We start from the raw sequence: 21,596 nt of genomic DNA, 5'->3' as shown, positions 1-21,596 counted from the left end.
AAGAACATTGAGAGACATATCTAAATAGTGCTAATAAATTGTGCACATACTAATGAATGCATGCAATAGTAGCCACAAAATAACAGATCTAAACCCATAAATCCCTGAAACAAATACAGTTCAGCATACAAAAATATCTGTGCAATATTCTGATGAATTGCAGATAAGTAAATGTAGGGAGGGTGTGCCAGGATGCCGTAATTCATGCAATTGTGATGCAGCCGTTCTCTGTATAGATGCAGAATTTTTCAAGGATGCATTGATTGGAAATAATTTCCAACACCCCTACTGTCAAATGTCTCTGAAAAGCAATCTGAGCATGGATTGATTTTCAAAAGAGCAGCGGTCCTTGCGTTTACGAACATGCCCTAAAAAGCGGTTCCGATTGTACAGGAAAAGGGGGTCAGGATTAAAAGTGGATTTACATGCATATACACACACGCACACGCACACACACGCACGCACGCACGCACGCAGCCATTTAAAAAGTTGCAGTATGGTACCTTCTTTCACACAGCTGGGTACTGCACTGTAGGGGAAGGAAGAGAGCACAGCACACACTCCCCCTGCCTTTGACTTTCACTTTGCTGAGTGTATGTAATCAACAGTCTGACTGAGCTCCCTCACTGCTGAAGTACAGTTCAGCAGGAGATCGGGAGCGGAGTCTCATCTGACAGCTTTTCGGCACCCCAGTTGAGAAAGGCTGATATAAAGCATAATATACCATAATGATTTTTCAACACCTACTAACCTATAATAAAGAAAAAAGCCTGGCAAACATGCCTTAATTGTAACCAAATTCAACCTGGCCGCCACCACAGCCACGCTCATTTGAGTATTAGAAAAGTCTGACAATCCTGCGAAATTTGAAAGTCTGTTCAAAATGATAAAAAAAAAAATTACCTCTTTTTGGTCTCAGAAGATGGGGAAGAAAGCTCTTTACTGCCATAGGCTCAGCAAATACAAATTGATTTAGTAACAGAGGGACCAATCTGGAGGAGATGAGCTCTTCTGGCAAAGTTGCCACTCTGTCCAAAAGAAACCTATACAAGAACAAAACAAATACTGCATGTGTTATTGCATTTTTTGTGCACCTATGAAAAATATTTTATAATAAAAAAACTAAGAAACCGCAAAACGGATTTAAGCAAGACAAAATACAAAAAACTGCAGTTTTAAGTAAAACTCTTCCACTGGGATCATATCACAAACTCATTACACTGTAAATTTGTAGCCTTACCCAAAGCTGGTCTTTTCTCCTCCCCCCCCCCCCCCCAACAGGGGAGTCTTCCTACAGAGACAAAATATCTCCACTGAAATGCTCCCTACATTTTGCCCATGCCTCCAAAATCAGGCATTTCTTGAATCACCCGAAAAATAGGGCAACCTTTCCCTCTCTCTCTCTTTGAAAAGTTATGTTTAACAAAAACTCCACTCATCTCCAGCATATACAATATCTCAATTAAGGATTCTCCAGGCAATACTATGGCGATCAAGGCCCGGGAAACTGATGTTGGAGAATGCATCAATAAGCAGACATGGGAACAGATTTTTTTTGATGATCCATAAAGCTTTGCTAAACATGACCAGGCAGGAACATAATTATAATGCATTCGCTAGATAGGATATAACTCTGGTTCTACGTCATAGGATTTACCCACAAACGTCAGATCAATGTGTGAGGTGCGCTTCTGTGGAGAGTGCGCTACCACCGTTTGAGTGAGTCGGCAACTGCCGTTCATCGCAATTGATGAGGATTTCTAACAGGGGACATGTGTATTAATTTATATTAAAAAACACTGTCTTATGTTTTTGTTCACTTTTGACTTTTAATTTATTTTTTGGAGGAGTCCCCGCTGTCAGAAAAACAAAGACACAGCCAGAAGGATCCCGGCATCTACATTGATAGTGTTAAGACCTCACTCACACTGGACGTTAAAACAACATTATAGAAACGCCAGTAGCTTTGCAGTGAATAGCTAACAATTTGGGGTGTTCGCAGCAAATTCGAAAGCCGCGGAACACCCTTTAAAAGTCTACGGGAGAAATCAAAAGCGCTATTTTTTTTTCTACAGCCAAAAACAGCTGCTGTAAAAACTTTCAAAAAACGTCCAGTATGCATGAGGCCTTATACAGAAAATAGGATTTTTATAACAGCTTACCTGTAAAATCCTTTTATTGGAGGAGTACATCACAGGACACAGAGTCTAGTCATTACTAAGTGGGTTATATTCCACCTTCAGGTGCTGGACACTGGTGTAATCAATTAGAACAGGAAGTTCCCTCCCTATATAACCCCTCCCATACTGGGAGCACCTCAGTTTTTGTCGCAAAGCAATAAGTGTCCCAATATCCCTAAACAAGAGGGGCAGGAACTCTGTGTCCCGTGATGTAATCCAAGAAAACGATTTTACAGGTAAGCTGTTATAAAAATCCTATTTTCTTTATTGTACATCACGGGACACAGAGTCTTAGTCATTACTAAGTGGGATGTTCTAAAGCAATGCTTACTGAGGGGAGGGAGACACCAACAACGCAGACCGCCATCAGACATGAGGACCTATAATGCTGCCTGCAGCATACTGCGCCGAAAAAGGCTGCATCCTCCTGCCGTATTAGGTTCACCTGATTGTGCTTACGTTCACTAATCCCCAACGATCAAGTTGCGGCCTGGCAAATCTAAGTCATAAAGGCTTGGTAATGCACCATGCATGAAGTGCTAACTATCCTGGTAGGGTGCACCCCAAAAGAAACAGGGGGAGCCCTCTCCTTAAACCACAAGCCTGAATAAAACCTGATGAATCAACACTTGACAACAGTTGACTTAGACGCTGCCTGCCCTTTCCTGGGGCCTCCTGGTAGCGCAACAACATCAATTTTCCATATCCGAGCAGCCGTTTCAGATAGGTCTTGACCTTTCTTACTCCAACGAGAGAGCGTGTAGCCATTTTAATAGCTGATCCAAACACTGCCCGCCCACATCTAGGGTCTTCTGGCAGCAAAACAAAACGTTAGGTTTCTATATCTGAACCCTTCAGATAGAGTTTTAACTGCTCTCATCTTTATTGAGAGAAAGCAATAACCTTTCCTTCCGGACCAAGGTCTTGAAAAAAAAAAAAAAGGCAAGAATATCTTGATTGAAATGAACACTAGATCCTTCTAGTAAATAAGGTTGGGTGAGGATTTAACATCAGCCTTCTTGAAAAAATAATGAAGTATGGCTCTATATAAAGAAAGTTGCCAATACTCTCTTGCGGAGGCAACCGCAACCAAGAACACCAATTTCCTCTTTAGAAGGATGAAGGAAATTATGGTGCATCAGCCCAAGGTGCTGACTCTAAGCCAGCAACACTAGATCCAATCCTCCGAGCACAAGGGCGACCTAATTGGTGGACTTATACCCGTCACCCCTTGTATAACGGCCCGGATCAAGAGTGTGACACAAGCGACCCTTGAAAATATTGACAAGGCCGAGATCAGAATCCTTGATGGAACTTAAGGCTAGCTCCATCTCCTTTCCAATGTAGGAAGGCAAAAATATTACCTAGGACATACTACCAAAGGATGCCACCCCTTGTTTTCACACCAGGAACACGGGCCTTCCAGATCCTAGGATATCTGGTCCTGGAGGCCAGCTCTCCTGTATGAATCAAGGGAATTGCTTCTGATTCTGTAAGCCCCGATCCTCAAGAATGCGGGCTATACCAGCCAGACCATTAATACCCCTGTATGCAAGACAGGATGTAACCCTCCGAAGCAGGCCTGCTCCTCTACGATCACCTCTGCTGTTCCTGCACTGTCAGGTCGTATGGGCTATGCCGGAACAATTAGGCCAGCTTCCGTTCTCATCTGATGTAGCATGGAAGCCACGAAAGTTGAGGCCCTGGGGGGAGAAAACACATAAACCAGCGTCAACTGGTCCCCCAGGAACACATCTGTCCCGCATGCGGGTGGATCCTTTGTCCTTGACACAAAGTTGTTCAATTTCTTGTTGAACCTGGACGCCCACACCCTTTATGTACAGGGTACCGTTTGTGACATTTGGTCAGAAAAAAGTCGGGGTGTAGAGGTTAATCCCCCGGACACAATTGTAGACGGCTCCAGCGAATCGCCTGCCAATCTAGTATTCCATGAAATTACAATTGTCAATAGGCAAGGCACAAGCTCCTCCCTGGTAAACAAATATTGTGTTCAGACAGAGCAACCCTGTAACCCAAACGTTCAGGCCCTTATACCTGATGCTCCATCCGTAGCTCTAGAAAGCTGACAGATAAGGCTCCCTTGGAGCATGACCACCTTCCCTGTGCCGTGGTCTCTTCCAGGCCTGGATTCTATCCCTAGAGGCCAGCCCTCGCAACCTGCTCCCAGGTAATGGGTATGAAGGATCTTCCCTTCTGCCAATCATTCAGTTAAGAACCATCAACTGAAATTTCAGCATATCCCTGGGACCAGACTCCTAGGATAATGCTAGGTTAAGATCCACTCGTTCCAGGCCGACAGATTAATGTTTATATCAGCCTTGAATAAAACTGAGCATAGGGAACTGTCTTTGAATGAAGCCGGCATATTCCCTCTAGACATATTTAACCATGCTGGACTCCCCTAGGCCCAGCCATGCTACTGATTAATCTGTCAGCAGGAGTTTGCCTCGGTATGCCATTACTGCTATACCCTGGGCCTTTAGACCTGCTAGAGGCGGGCCCTAGCAGCTTTGTAAATACACACCCCTGCAAATAGCTCCCCATATGTGCATGTAGCAAGCTTTAAAGCCATATGCCTCTATGGAAGCGTGTGATCATGGAAACATTAATTCATACAAATATGTTTTCGACAAAAACAAAAAAGGGGGCGTGCTGCATACACGCATACATATAGCATGTGAGCTATGAACAAGCATCTTGCAAACAAGCATGCGCTATGAACGTGTTAAGCAGCATTGTGCAACACGTACCCCTGCAGACACGTATTTCTATGTAAGGCCAAGGAATCCTGTATAATTAAGGAAACCTAATTATCATGCCTCATAACGCAAAATCTAGGCAAACATGCATCCTTATGCGATTCAGCAATTTTCATGCGATCCAACATCTATGCATCTAAAGCACTCCTGTGCGGACAAGTACCCTTGTGTGACCAAGGATTCTTGTATGATCGAGCACCCCTGTGCGATCCAGCATTTTTATGCAATTAAGCATTTTAATGCAATTTTTGGCATTTCTGCGGACACAACCTCTCTGTGTGACCAAATTTCCTTGGGTAATCAAGGACTTGGGTTATCACGTAACCATGTGTGATCCCGCATCTCTATGCATTCCAGCATTTTTATGCGATTTTAGGCATTCCTGTGGAAACAAGCCTCTCCGTGTGACCAGATATCCTTGGGCAATCAAGGACTCGGTTATCAGGTAACCATGTGTGATCCCGCATCTTTATGCGATTTTAGGCATTCCTGTGGAAACAAGCCTCTCCATGTGAACAAATATCCTTGGGTAATCAAGGACTCGGGTTATCAGGTAACCATGTGTGATCCCGCATCTTTATGCCCTTGAGCATTTTTATGCGATTTTAGGCATTCCTGTGGAAAACAAGCCTCTCTGTGTGACCAAATATCTTTGGATAATCGAGGACTCGGGTTATCAGGTAACCACGTGTGATCCCGCATCTTTATGCACTTTAAGCATTTTTAATGCGATTTTAGGCACTTTGCTGTGATTAACCATCCTTATGTGACCATGTAAAATCATACAAACAAAAAAACATGTATATTTATGTGATCAACAATAAAACATGCTCTATTACCTGTTTTTACCACACATGCATTTTGAACATTCCAAACTCATGTATTTCATGCAAACATGCGGACTGGTAAAGAGGCAGTTATGTTCTGCAGATGTGCGTCTCCGCAAACCTGCGACGTTAGCCATGTGCACAGCAGCAACTGTGCATCCCCCAGTTGTGCATTCGGTTAGCCTACACCAGGATGAGGACTTTATAGAGACAGAGGCTCTGGCCGTCTAGGCTGAGGGAAGTTATATGCCGCTTGAATCTCTGAAAAGACTGCAGCTGCAACCAGAGCTTGTGGGGCTTCTGATAGTTTTCTCCTCATTAGGCTGTCACCTGTTATCTGTTCTCTGACAGTGAACCTTCATCCTCGGGTTTTTCAATCCCCTGGTTTGAGGATTTAGAGCAGAGAAAGGGACACACCCTGTTTTCTGCTTGTGAGGCTGTGAATATAGCAGTTAACCTCTTAAATGCAATGCAACAAAACATATGCAGAGTGACTGCAATGTTGGGGGAGGCTGCAACGCCTGACAGGGCTGATAGCTCATTATGTGAGCTGTCCTAAGTCTCTACAGGAGAGGATAGTATCATGCAAGCATGATAAAGGGCCACCAGATTCAGGTGGTGATACCCCTTCCTACCCCTGAACCCTCTTTTACGAGGAGACAAAAAAGTCCTAAGCCAAAAGCAGAGGAACTTAACCCTGGTGCATCAACAGCTGAACTTAGTCTAGCAAATAATGCCTGCTAATCTGCACAGCTAGATGCTGAGTAGGTGATGAATCTGTATCCACGTGCGCCAGCAGCAACCACATCGTCCCCCCGCCTACAAAGCGCGCGCGCGTAGGGGAATGGTGGGGGAGAGGGAGATCCCCCAAGGACTGCCGTGGACCCGGACTACGAGGGACCCCCCCCATCGTGGCAGAACCTGAAGCGGAGGAAGTAAGCCGCACCATAGATCAGCTAACCTTGAGCTTCCGTTCCTGGAAAGCATGGTAAGCGAAACACCAGGCATGTCTTTTTACTGCCTTTAGTGGTGGAAAACAGATAAGACATGCAGCTACTCATGACAATCCTTTGCATCGGACTTAGGGGTACCATCCTCCTGAAGGGGAGATCTATGGGTACTACAGCCATCCTTTCTCAACAGACATAGTGGTTTCTTTGCCCAGGCACACATGCATTATAGGCAAGACCCAATAGCCCCTTCAGCAGAGGACTAGGACCAACGAGGGGAGGTATATGGGTGCCAGAGCCATCCTGTCTCAGAAGACATAGTGGTTAAGTAGCCCATGCATAGAAGCATAAAAATAGGCGAGACCCATAATCCCCAATGGAGAACCTACTGTCGGACCAAGTCCCGTAGGTACCTCCGCTTACCTTTCCACGCTGCATTGTATTGCAAAGCAAGAGGCCCAGCCTTCACCCCTCACCGTGGGTATTGTCTCAGACCTTCAGGGACCGGGGTCCATGGTCAGGAACACCACTCCCCTGGACCTATAAAGCACCCTGGCAGCAGAAAACATTTGGTTCCTTGGTAAGGCACAAAGTACTGGAACCCAGGGTCCAGCCCTCTGAAGAGAGGCATTATAGGGAAAACCTCATCCTTCGTACCCAGGCCCGGGTACCATCCACTTTGGCTATGAAGCACCTTGGACAGATCCGAGTTCTATGGAGGCTTTTTAAATCCAGCATGGATCCCTCCAGTGGAGCTCCTCAGAGCACATGTTTACTCGTGACCAACACCTTAGACACTGGTGAAAAAACTGAGGCGCTCCCAGTATGGGAGGGGTTATATAGGGAGGGAACTTTCTGTTCTAATTGAGTACACCAGTGTCCAGCACCTGAAGGTGGAATATAACCCACTTAGTAATGACTAGACTCTGTGTCCCGTGATGTACGATAAAGAAATCTGAGTTTTTTTCCCATTCAACCTGCCAGCAGAACAGAAAAAAATAAAACAAAAACACAAAAAAAAAAAAAAACACACAACTCAATATGTATACTCTGCTTAAAAATTGGTAAGCTGCAATATATAAAATTGTTGTTTTTGCCTTTAATACCTCTTTAATGCACAGAAATGAAATTACCATTGAAAAAGCATAGAAGTAGACTGAAATCCTCTCTACCCATGTACTCACTTGAAAAATTCATTCTTCTCCTCTTCACTTTTTACAGTTAAACTTTCCAGGAAGTTGACAATTTCCAGAAAATGATTCCTATTTAAAACATTAGAAGTGGAGGAAGGGGTAATGATTTTTTTTTTTTTTTTTTTTACATATACCGGTATATATATATATATATATATATATACACCGGTATATATATATATATATATATATATATATATATATATATATATATATATATATATATATATATATATATATATATATATACACACACACACACACACATACATACATACATATATACACACTTATATTTTAATTATACCCTGTATATACAGTACTAAAGTTTTAGGCAGGTATGAAGAAATACTGTAAAAGCAAGAATGCTTTCAAAATTGTAAACACACACACCAATTGTTTATTTTATCAATTTACAAAATGCAAAGTGAGCAAACAAAGGAAAAATCGAAATCAATATTTGGTGTGACTACCCTTTGGCTTCAAATCAACATCAATTCTTACCCTTGCACATTTTACACGCAAAAAACTTACAGATTTTGAAGGATTAAAGTCAGGTGTACGATTAACCAATTATACCAAGCAGATGTTAAAGAGGAGTTCCACCCAAAAATGGAACTTCCTCTTAACCCACTCCTCTCCCCCTTACATGCCACATTTGGCATGTAATTTTTTTGGGGGGGGAGTGGGGGCTTCAGGAGAAGGGGACTTCCTGTCCCACTTCCTCCTTCCGCCGAGGGGCTGCAAAGGCGATATGTCATATCGCCTTTTGGCAGCCCCTCCCTGTAGGCGATCGCCTGGGACACGTGACAGGTCCCAGGCGATCCTCTGTCCAATCAAACAGCGCCGCGCCAGGCCGCGCGCATGCGCAGTGCCGCTCGCGCATGCGCAGTGGGTGCCCGGCCGTGAAGCCAAAAGCTGTCACGGCCGGGTGCCCACAGTGACAATGAAGACGCCGGCCGGGGAGGGGGGGGGAGAGGAGCGGACCCCCGGCCGGCGCGTCGCTGGAACGCTGGAGCAGGTAAGGGTCAGTTTATTAAAAGCCAGCAGCTACACTTTTTGTAGCTGCTGACTTTTAATAAACTTAAAAAATGGGTGGAAAACCCCTTTAATGATCAGAAGATTCATAAGTACCTTGAAACACAGTCATTAACGGAAATGGAAAACAAGCTGTGTAGAAGGCCTAAAACTGGGTAAGATACAGCCAAACTCTGCTACAAAAGGTGAGGTTGAAGATGACAGTTTTATGTCACGGGTCATGTACCATGGCAAGACTGAGCACAGCAACAAGACACAAGGTAGTTATACTGCACCAACAAGGTCTCTCCCAGGCAAAGATTTCAATGCAGACTAGAGTTGCAAGATGTGCTGTTCAAACTTTTTTTTAAGACGCACAAAGAAACAAGCAACGATGAGGGCCGCAGATGCAGTGGTCGGCCAAGGAAACCTAATGCAGCAGATGGATGACACATCATGCTTACATCCCGTCAACATCAGAAGATGGCTGGCAGTGTCATCAGCATAGAACTGGTGGAAACCAGCGGGATCCAGCTACATCCATCTACTGTATGGAAAAGTCTGGCCTGAAGTTTTCTTCATGGAAGAATTGTGGTCAGAAAGAAATACCTCCAATGTGAAAACAAGTCCCTCAACCCATGCATGCAAACACAAGAACTGGGGTGCAGAAAAATCGCAGCAGGTGCTTTGGACTGACTAGTCAAAATTTTAAATATTTGTCTGTAGCAGAAGGCAGGAGAAGGGCTGGAGAAATACAGGCAGATTAATCATGCCATACCATCAGACAGGTGTGTGATTGGCCCCAAATGTATCCTGCAGCTGGACAACGAACCCAAACATACAACCAATGTCATTAATGACTACCTTCACTGTAAAGAAGAGCCTGGAAGTGATGGTTTGGCCCCCACAGAGTCCTGATCTCAACATCAAGTCTGTTTGGGATTACATGAAGAGACAGAAGGATCTAAAGCAGCCTACATGAACAAATGGTCTGTGGTTAGTTCTCAGAGAGGTCTGGAACCTACCTAGCTGTCGAGTTCTTTCAACAACTGTGTGCAAATGTACCTAGAATAAATATGCCGTTTTGAAGGCAAAGGGTGATCACACCAAATATTGATTTATTATGATTCCTCCTCTGATCATTTAACTTTCCATTTTGTTGGTGTGGGTGTGTGTGTGTGTTATACACACACTGTGTATACAAATATACACACTACAACATACATAATCAGAGGATGACATTGTTAATAACATGCCTTTATTTTGACATACAAATATAGCGATATTTGCAAGTTCATGTAACAAAAGAACAAAGCCATCTAAGGTGAAAACTTTTTCTTCTAATTAAGGTACTCAGGCATGAAAGAATACTTACCTGATGTAGCTATTTTAGGCAACTATTTCATGCACAGACAGGCAGTTTTAAATCAAACATAATGATAGCTAGGGAAGATGGGTAGAAGTTATTTATCCTGTATGATCTCTCGTTTTTTCTTAGTTTAGTCAATATAAAAAAAAGGTATCTGAAAGCAGCACCCATACCCCTGATCCCCCATGCACACGCTCACTATTTTAGAAACATGTACCCTCAGCTGAACCTGGGGGTTAATAAACCTGTCGGGTAAGAAAGTACAGCAGGTTATTTGATGCGCATGCGCAAGCATTCGTATCTCTGACAAGATGTAGTTTTTTTTTGAGTTGTGCCTTAAAAAAGTGAGGCTCGGGATCATGTCACCAAGCAGGTATGACAGCAGCCAATCATGTGATCACTGACAGCTAGTCAGCATTGACAGTGAAACAGCTTTTTGTAAATAAAACTACTTTGTAAGTAGTCCTATTCTTTCTGCCAAAACAGTATTAACTGTGGCAAAGATTTTTTTTATAATATATTTATTAGGGCTGTGTAAATTAAAGATTAATTCCTTGATTAATCGTAAAAAAAAAAAAAAAAAGTGATCCGTACTAGTGGTGCAACGGATCGTAAATGATCAGTGATCCGAACGGGTCACCATATGCGGATCGGCACACCATGTGATCCGCAAGACTCCGCTGCTTCCTCAGCCATAGAAAAGGCCGCGGCTTTAGCCTAGCTTCCGGCCATTTTGGTCCACCCGGTGGTGGCCTAGAGCGGCGCGCCAACGTCATCACCCGGCCTCAACTGCTTGTGTTCGGCCGGCTTCTCTGGTAAGACTAAGCAAGCACTAATCATCCTATACAGTGGGGGAGATGTCTGTGGATATTACAGTGGGGACTATATATGGTGGTGATCCGAAAAATGTATGTGCGTTATAATTAATCAAAATTAGTCGAACACAATTTTTTTTAGCAGTAACAGCCCTAATATAATTAAATAAATATATATATATATATATATATATATATATATATATATATATATATATATATATATATATATATATATATATATATATATACATATATATACATATACACACACACACACACACACACACATATATATATATATATATATATATATATATATATACACATACATACATACATAGAATATATACACACACACCACATAATGCCTCTCTTCTAAAAGCAACAGTGGCTTGCCAGGTGTCTTCACAGCATGCAAGCATTGATCATGAGAAAGACTGAAATGGACAGAAAATTTGTACAACATGAGCAAACCAAACAGCCTGGCTCAACATAAAATTTGGATCGGGCCAATTCAATGTTAGGGGATATCCAGATATTTCAGCCATTCGGGCAGTCAACATGAGAGAGACTTGGTCAAGGACGCTTTTCCTTCATTTAAAAAAAGGCATGTATACATTGAAAACATCAATTAAAACAAATGCCGTAGTCCCAAAAAAAAATGTTGTTTAGGTAGTAACTTGCGTACCTAAAATAGTCATGGGAGAGTAAAGATGACAGAGCAGGCCGGAGCTCTGGTTCAGGGTTCAAAAGACAGTTCTTAACCATGTTCTTGAAGCTGGAGAGAACATCAGCTATAAAAAAAACAAAATAAATAATAATAATAATAATAATAATAAAATATCGTTTTTTTTTTATTTTTTGGGGTAATGTAGCCACCAAACTGTTATTCATCAATTTATGAAATTTTTAGGTTACCTACTTTGATCTTTCACATGTGTCAGAAGATTTTCCACCAGTCGTCCAAATAAGAAAGCATCTCGAGCATGGCTTAATGACACTGGCACAACTCCAAACTCGGCAGACTGGAAAGAAACAACACTGCATTAGGTTATATAAAAGAAAAGTATTTAATGTATTAAGTCACTATCCTAAACTCTATCCTGTGCAGATTTATGGGATAGCGATAGATCAAAAAAAAAATAATAATAATCTTGATTTACAAACAAAAAGCTGCAGCACTACCTAATCAGTACTTAGACATACAGCAATACCCTTTTTTTGGTGTAGTTTCCCTTTAAAGTAAACATTTACTGCCATCACAAACCATGACCCAAAAACACAAGGTGGTTTACATACAATTAAAGTGGGAAAAAAAAGCTTGGTTCACACTGGTGCGTAGCGGGAACCAGCGCAGTTCCTGTGCGGGTTCCCGCATCGGTTTCGCAGGCAGTTCACACAAGACAACAGGTCAACAAGGGTGGCTCCAAGAGATTACAGAGCTGCCTGAAGCCAGCCTCCCAAATCTGAAAAACAACTTGAAAACCTATGGATAAAAATGGGACTTTAAATGTGCCCCGCAAAATAGAACAGCAAAAATAAACATATATACATACATACACAAAATGGTGTATGTAAGATAGATAGATAGATAGATAGATAGATAGATAGATAGATAGATAGATAGATAGATAGATATAAAAAAAACACACACACACACACAAAATGGTATATATATATATATATATATATATAAAACACAAAAACAAACACACACACGGATTTGTATTTTAGACGTAAAACCCACAAAAATGCCCAGCCAAAAGAACATCCAGCGCTCTGGACACACAAGTATCTTTCCTGTCTAATGGACCAACTTCTTGGAGACCATGTATGTGGTTTTTCATTCAGAAATTCATTTTAAAAAAACTGAATGTTAAAAAAGCACGACATTCTTTCATTCAGCGAATGTACAAAGATTTTTTGTATGAATATTCTCGTCCAAAAATCAATACGTGTATGGCCAGCATAAGGCTCAGGTCACACCTATGCAGTTTGCCTTTGATCCATTTCTACAGTAATTTTTGCTGTGCGTTTTGGGCACACAATTTTGTTACGATTTGCATTTTTATGCTTTTTTTTTACCAATTTGTTGTTGGGCAGATATAAAAAAAAAAAAAAAAAAAAAAAATCGCCCTTTCCATACCCCCATATGTTTTTCCCACCCCTTTCCCTTCTTTTTTGTGTGGGATGTTCCTGTATTATAGATAGATTTTTTCATGTAAAGTGACTTTCACAAGTAATGTTGATTGTGTATATATGTTTTTGTCTTGTATTGTGATTAGTGGTATGATAATACAAAATGTTGCATAAAGATGGTATGTAGAAAAAAAAAAAAAAATCCGCTAGACGAATAAAAATAATCTGAGAAGTAAGACCGCACGATTACAACCATACAGGAAAATGAAGATTCAGATTATCGAACAAAATGGCTGGTTTTACAGATTTTATTTTACCAGCTGCACACTGAGTGAGATGTGACAGCTTAATGATGGAGGCAGCTGCTCCTTCTGTTATTTTCAGTTTGCAAACACACGTAACGGATAATAGGCAATTATAAAACCAATGTACCTGCCAGAGAAAACATGGAAATATGGCCATTTAAAGTTTTGTGGCACGCCATAACTGTTTGTTTAATCACAAAGCCTACAAACCAAGTTTAACCACTTGGGATCCTCGCTATGGACGAAAGACATCCACAGCGTGGCTCTCAAGTGCCGAGTGGATGTCTTTGGACGTCCTCTTGTTGACATTCCCCAGGCGCGCAGCGGGGAAACACAGTGCCTGGCGCATCGATGAGAAGCCGATGCGCGTGCCTTGACGGCCGTGATGTCCGCCAGGTACCCGCGATCGGCGGTGACAGCAGGGACGTGGAGCTCTGTGTGTAAACACAGAGCTCCACGTCCTGTCAGGGAGAGAGGAGACCGATCCCCAGTCAGTCGCCTTCCCCCACAGTTAGAACACACCCAGGATACACATTTAACCCCTTCCTCGCCCCCTAGTGTCAACCCCTTCACTGCCAGTCACATTTATACAGTAATTGGTGCATTTTTATAGCACTGATCGCTGTATAAATGTGAATGGTCCCAAAAGTGTCCGATACGTCCGCCGCAATATCGCAGGTCTGACAAAAAAAAAAAATTAAAAAAAAAAATCGCAGATCGCCACAATTACTAGTAAAAAATAAATCATAAATCTATCCCCTATTTTGTAGGCGCTATAACTTTTGCGCAAACCAATCAATATATGCTTATTGCGATTTTTTTTTAACAAAAATATGTAGAAGAATATGTATCGGCCTAAACCGAGGGAAATTTTTTTTTTTTTTAAATGGGATATTATTATAAACAAAAAGTAAAAAAAATTGTGTTTTTTTTTAATTTTCTGTCTTTTTATGTTTATAGCGCAAAAAAAAAAAAAAAAAAAAAAAAAAAAAATCGCAGAGATGATCAAATACCACCAAAAGAAAGATCTATTTGTGGGAAAAAAATTATAAAAATATAGTTTGGGTACAGTGTTGTATGACCGTGCAATTGTCATTCAAAATGCGTCAGAGCTGAAAGCTGATCTGGGCACGAAGGGGGTTTAAGTGCCCAGTAATGAAGTGGTTAAAGGTGATTTTTACAAAAAAAATTAAATATAATTATATACATACACATACATACATACACACACACACACACACAACCTTGGTTTGAGAGCATTTTGCAAGACAGACAACATTTTTTAATAGATTTTGACTTGATGTACAAGTGATGTCTTGATATACAAGTAGCGCCATGTCACAGGTGAGTATAAAACAGAAGAGAGGCACCTCCAAGTGTAGCAATATGGTTACATTTAATGAAGGTACAACATTTAGCAACTTATTGCTACACTTATGCACCTCTCTTCTCTTTTCTTTTCTACTCTGTAGCTCCTTCTGGATTTTGCTTCTAATCCCCTTGTGGAGGCTTCCATTTTTGGATGGGCATTTTATGGTTACACAACTTATCACATTGCTATAATCGTTTTATTCTGACTATAAACTGAAGGACCTATGAAAAAAATGGTTGTGGAACGAATCATTTGAATTTCCATTATTTCTTATGGAAAAATTCACTTTGATATACAAGTGCTTTGAATTACAAGCATGTTTCTGGAACGCAATCCAAGGTTTTACTATTATTAAAATATATATATTTTTTATAATAATATCTGAAAAAGCCAGTATAGTTTACAGTCATTTGCATGCACATGCTTGGCTTACAAAAACCAAATTTATTTGGTCAAGGTATGTGAAAAAGGGTTAAACAACCTTAGCATACGATAAAAATAGCAGTGCACGTCCTCACTTGGGACTGTGCATAGGCACTCCTATGCCTGAAGCCTCATAATTTTATATCTCTGCAGTGAGATCATCCGAGTTACTTCTGCCCCCCGATTCCTTTAAATTTTCAAATACAATTCCTGTGCTGCGCACAATTCAATTCAATTAACAAAACCCCATAATGGCAACTAGAAAGAAGTTGGTTTGAAATATTTGCAAATTTTTATAATTTTTTTTTAAATATAAAAAGGATCACATGTTCATAAGTATTCACAGCCTTTGCTCAATACTTTGTTGAAGCACCTTTGGCACCAATTACAGCCTCTAGTCTGAGTATGATACCACAAGCATGGCACACCTATTTTTAGGCAGTTTCTCCCATTCTTCTTTGCAGGACCTCTCACGCACCTTCAGGTTGGATGGGTAGCGTCGGTGCACAGCTATTTTCAGATCTCTCCAGAGATGTTCAAATTGGTTCAAGTCTGGGCTTTGGCTGGGCCACCCAAGGACATTCAGAGTTGTCCCGTAGCCACTGTACCTTTGTTATCTTGGCTTTGTGCTAAGGGTCATTGTCCGGTTGGAAGATGAACCTTCGCCCCAGTCTGAGGTCCAAAGCGCTCTGGAGAAGGTGATCAAGGATGTCTCTGTACATTACTGCATTCATCTTTCCCTCGATCCTGACTATTCTTCCATTTCCTGCAGATAAAAAAAACATCCCCACAGCATGATACTGCCACCACCATGCTTCACTGTCAGGATGGTTTTGGCGCCAGGTAAAGAGCAGTGCCTGGTTTCCTCCAGACATGATGCATGCCATTCAGGCCAAAGAGTTCAAGCTTTGTTTCATCAGACCAGAGAATTTTGTTTCTCATGGTCAGAGTCCTTGAGGCAAACTCCAGACGGGCTGTCATGTGCCTTTTACCGAGGAGTGGCTTCCGTCTGGCCACTGTACCATACAGACCTGATTGGTGGATTGCTGCAGAGTTGGTTGTTCTTCTGGAAGGTTCGCCACTCTCATCAGGTTCTTGGTCACCTCCCTGACTAAAGCCCTTCTCGATTGCTCAGTTTGCCCGGCTCTAGGAAGAGTCCTGGTGGTTCCAAACGTATTCCATTTACGGATGATAGAGGCCACTGTGCTCATTGGGCCTGCTGCAGAAATTTGTATGTACCCTTCCCCAGATATGTGCCTTGATGCAATCCTGTCTCAGGGGTCTAAAGACAGTTCCTTGGACTTCATGGCTTGGTTTGTGCTCTGACATGCACTGTGGGACTGTGCAACTGTGGGACCTTATATAGACAGGTGTGTGCCTTACCAAATCATGTCCAATCAACTGAAATTACCACAGGTGGACTAAAATCAAGTTGTAAAAACCATCTCCAGGATGATCCGCATATATACTGCGGCAAGGCGGCTCGGCTGCGCAAACCGACGTTCCTGTACGCCGGTCTGTACATGAGATACAGTGGGCGTGTGTGCTGCCGGAGGGTCAGACGGCCTCGATGTTTGCCGGCCACCCGCGATTGCGGTAAAGAGGAAGAACGGGGATCTGCCTATATAAACAAGGCGGATCCCCACTCTGACAGGGGACAGCACTGAGATCCGCTGTTCCTAGTGATCAGGAACAGTGATCTCTGTGTTGTCCCAGTAAGCCCATCCCCCACACAGTTGGAACACACCCAGGGAACACAGTTAACCCCTTGATCGCCCACTATTGTTAACCCCCTTCCCTGCCAGTGTCATTTATTTAGCACTGATCAGTCATGGTGCTTCCCCTGACATCACAGATACGACTCCTCCCCTCTAAATGCGTGTCGACCTCTCATTGGCCTTCATCAGTAGATGAAGTACTGATTAGAAGTAGACCGATATATCGATCGGCCGATATTTGGCCGTTTTTAAGAAATCGGCATCGGCTGATTATTGTAAAAAAAAAAAAAAAAAAAAAAAAAAAAAAAAAAAAAAAAAAAAAAAATCGGCCGATTTTCGGCTGCCACGCTAAACCCCGCTCCACCTCCAGCAGCACGAGAAATAAATCCTTCAGCCTGGTAGCCTGCGCACCGACCCCCCCCCCCCCACCTCGGCAGGCTGTACTGTATCATAAAACAAACTTGTCACAAGCCCGAGCAACTGCAGTAGTTGTCTGCACGAAGAGATCACACTTGTTATGCTTCCTGCATGCTGGGACGGTGGCGGGATTACTGAACATAGGCTCTAGGCTACGGCTCCAGCCGTAGCCTAGAGCCCATGTTCAGTAATCCCGCCACCGTCCCAGCATGCAGGAAGCTTTTGTGATCTCTTCGCGCAGACAACTTGTACTGCAGCTGCTCGGGCTTGTGACAAGTTTGCTTTCTGCTACAGTACAGCCCGCCGAGGTAGAGGGGGTGGGGGGGTCGGTGCGCAGGCTACCAGCAGCGTGGCTGAAGGATTCATTTCTCGTGCTGCTGGAGACTGGGTTAATGTACAGTATTCATCTCTGATAGGTGCCTCGGCTCTCTAGTGATTGTACATAGTACTCCAACTCACGTGGGAGCTCACAGGTGTCATCCAATGGACAGTGTGTACATGTCAGAGCACACCCCTCTCCTGTATACACACTCATTTTATATATATATATCCATCCCCACCCACGGCCAGCTCCATCCATCCACCCCCCTCTACAAAGCATCTCCCACCAATGGCCAGCTCCATCCATCTCCCCCTCCACAATGCATCCCCCACCAACGGCCAGCTCCATCCATCCATCCATCCCCCTTCACAATACATCCCCCACCAACGGCCAGCTCCATCCATCCACCCCCCTCCCTCCATCCACAGCCAGCACCATCTATCTCTCCCCCTCCACAATGCATCCCCCACCCACGGCCAGCTCCATCCATCCACCCCCCTCCCTCCATCCACAGCCAGCACCATCTATCTCTCCCCCTCCACAATGCATCCCCCACCCACGGCCAGCTCCATCCATCCACCCCCCTCCCTCCATCCACAGCCAGCACCATCCATCTCTCCCCCTCCACAATGCATCCCCCACCCACGGCCAGCTCCATCCATCCATCCCCCTCCCTCCATCCACAGCCAGCACCATCCATCTCTCCCCCTCCACAATGCATCCCCCACCCACAGCCAGCTCCATCCATCCACCCCCCTCCCTCCATCCACAGCCAGCACCACCCATCTCTCCCCCTCCACAATGCATCCCCCCACCCACGGCCAGCTCCATCCCTCCATCCCCCTCCACAATGCATCCCCCACCCACGGCCAGCCCCATCCATCCACCCCCTTCCCTCCATCCACAGCCAGCACCATCCATCTCTTCCCCTCCACAACGCATCCCCCACCCACGCCCAGCACCATTCATCCACCCCCCTCCACAATGCATCCCCCAGGCACAGCCAGCACCATCTTTCCCCCTCCACAACACATCTACCACCCACGCCCAGCACCATCCATCCTCCTCCACAATGCATCCCAATCCAAAAATCGGCCCAAAATATCGGCCGCAAAAATCGGCATCATATATCGGCTGCCCAGATTTCTAAATATCGGCATCGGCCAGAGAAAAACCCATATCGGTCGACCTCTGGTACTGATGAAGGCCAACACGCATTTAGATGGAAGGAGTCATATCTGTGATGTCAGGCGAAGCACCGCGAGTCTAGATCTGCGGTGAATGAGCTGGTGATTTGTTGCAAGAAATAACAATAAAAACAGCATGTATCAAATCACCAGCTCATTCACCGCAGATCTAGACTCGCGGTGCTTCGCCTGACATCACAGATATGACTCCTTCCCTCTAAACGCGTGTTGGCCTTCATCAGTACTTCATCTACTGATGAAGGCCAATGAGAGGTCGACACGTGTTTAGAGGGGAGGAGTCGTATCTGTGATGTCAGGCGAAGCACCGCGAGTCTAGATCTGCGGTGAATGAGCTGGTCATTTGATACATGCTGTTTTTATTGTTATTTCTTGTAAGTGTAACTTTTTAGGGGGCCATTTTAATAAATTCAAAAGCAGAGAACACTATGGTACTTGTGTTTTTTGTTTCATGTCCTTAACCCCTGGATATACAAATGGAATTATGAAAAAGCGAATGGAGGAAGGTGGTGTTTGGAGACAATTTAAACGTTGATTACCCACACAGAGGTGCAGTCTGGAGACTGTAGGAATTATTACCATTGCTAAAGTTGATTGATCGTGGTGGACACATGTAGTGATCGGTCTATGAGTTTTATACTGATCCTTGAGGTGAGCAGGCATTTTAGCAGGTAGTGGTGTGCACGGAATATTGGATTTATTTAAATAGGATTTTTCACAGCAGTGACAGCCTTGGAAACCTACATATGAACTGTTATTTTATTTTTTCATAAATTGTTTTATGGAATGTATAATTATTTGTTTATATAAGATTTATAGATACGCAGCGCTGCACTATTTTTACAAAATTAATCCTCGAAGCCGGTCCAGGAGGTGGGTCTTTATATTAAAAAGGCCGCTGAGTAAACAGGAGATTCTCGCTGTATGTAATCTGACGGCTCTCATCGCGGCCCCCTCCCTGACATGGGCATTGTTCAGGCTGCATTCATGGCGATGGGGAGGCTGCAGATGGGCATTAATCAAGCTGCATTGATATGCAATTGTGAGGCTGCAGATGGGCATTAATTAAGCTGCATTGATGAGCAATGATGAGGCTGCAGATGGGCATTTTTTGAGGCTGCAGATGGGCATTGATCAAGCTGCAATAAAGGGGAATTTTGAGGCTGCAGATGGGCATTGATCACGCTGCATTGGTGGGCAATGATCACGCTGCATTGATGGGCAATTGTGAGGCTTCAGATGGGCATTGATCAAGCTGCATTGATCGTTAATTTTGGGGCTGCAGGTGGGCATTGAGCAGGCTGTATTTATGGGCACTGACCCTTATTTTGCTTTATTTAAAATAAATTTTTTTCATGAAACTTTCCTCTTAAAATGAAGGTGCGTGTTATACGCCTGTACATGTTATATGCCGATAAATACGGTATTTTTTTTCAAAATTGTCAGTCTTTTTTGTTTATAGCGCAAAAAAATAAAAACCGCAAGTGTGATCACATACCACCAAAAGAAAGCTCTATTTGTGCAAGAAAAAAAAATATTATTTGGGTACAACGTCGCATGACCGCGTGATTGTCAGTTAAAGTGACGCAGTGCCGTATAGCAAAAAAATGGCCTGGTCATTAAGGGGGTAAATCCTTCCGGGGCTGAAGTGGTTAAAGTGTAGGTATATACTTTTTTTTCGTGGAATATAGAATTACATCATTCAATGAAGGGACTTATTAAAATATGAAAAGCTTTTTGGTTCTATTGTATGAACCAATACCCTGTATGTGCAAAAAAAAAAAAAAAAAAAATAGTGGATGGGAGTGTTTTGAAAACAGGGAAAACAAGAAGAGTAGATGGACCCATAAACACAAGGCCCCCGGCCGAATCTGGCCCTCCAAACCATTTCATGTGGCCCTTGCACATCTCCTGAAGCTACAAGAGAGCTCCAGCCCTCCTCTGGTCCCCCTCCAGACCCTTACTTTATGTTTTCAAGCAATGCATCCAGCTTCTTCCCAGCAGCAGCATAAGTAAAGGGGGGTGCACAGTGATGTAAGGGAGAGTGGGGGACTCAACTTCTGATGGTGGTGGGTGGCTCTTGACATCTAATGTAAAAGGGAGGGGATGTGCTGGACATCTAATCCTACAGATACAACCGGCCTTTTTGAGGGCAATCATAAAGCTGATGCGGCCCACGATGAGATTGAGTTTGACACCCCTGTATTAGAGCATCATGTGTTTTAACCTGTTTTATTAGGTCAGAGATTTACTAGAAATAAAAATTAAATTTTTATCCCTACATAGACTAAAATATTAATTTGACTAGGGTACAAAAACTTTTGCATATGGTAAATGAAAACAAAAACAGCAATTTTAAATTATTTTATGTTATGAGGAGTGCAGAATCAAGATTATCTAAGGAAACAATGATGCGATTTTTGCGCTTAATTAAGTCAGCCACTGAATCTCAAGTGACCTCCTCTCCAATTTAACATGTTCGGAGAAGCAATTATCTGGGGAGACGACACGGCTTATGAAGTCTACTGTGGGATCAATTACAAAGTGTACAAACAAAATAT

The 21,596-nt window shown here is 43.1% G+C and overlaps 1 protein-coding gene across 3 annotated transcripts in view; it reads right to left on the bottom strand.

Annotated features, from left to right (window-relative positions):
- Nucleotides 1-21,596, bottom strand: part of SCYL3 (SCY1 like pseudokinase 3) — a 70,131-nt gene that overhangs the window by 33,658 nt on the left and 14,877 nt on the right. For all 3 annotated transcript variants that reach the window (XM_040359705.1, XM_040359706.1, XM_040359707.1), the window contains 4 exons: nt 12,057-12,159; nt 11,823-11,928; nt 7,922-7,999; nt 904-1,043 (listed from right to left, as the gene is read on the bottom strand). In XM_040359705.1, the coding sequence (XP_040215639.1) occupies nt 904-1,043; nt 7,922-7,999; nt 11,823-11,928; nt 12,057-12,159 (427 nt within the window). The remainder of the gene's footprint in view (nt 1-903; nt 1,044-7,921; nt 8,000-11,822; nt 11,929-12,056; nt 12,160-21,596) is intronic.

This window comes from Rana temporaria, chromosome 7 (genome assembly GCF_905171775.1).
Source record: "Rana temporaria chromosome 7, aRanTem1.1, whole genome shotgun sequence".
In the NCBI taxonomy this organism is placed as follows: Eukaryota; Metazoa; Chordata; class Amphibia; order Anura; family Ranidae; genus Rana; species Rana temporaria.
Note: the sequence above shows the minus strand (reverse complement) of the source record. Positions and strands in the feature narration are given on the sequence as shown.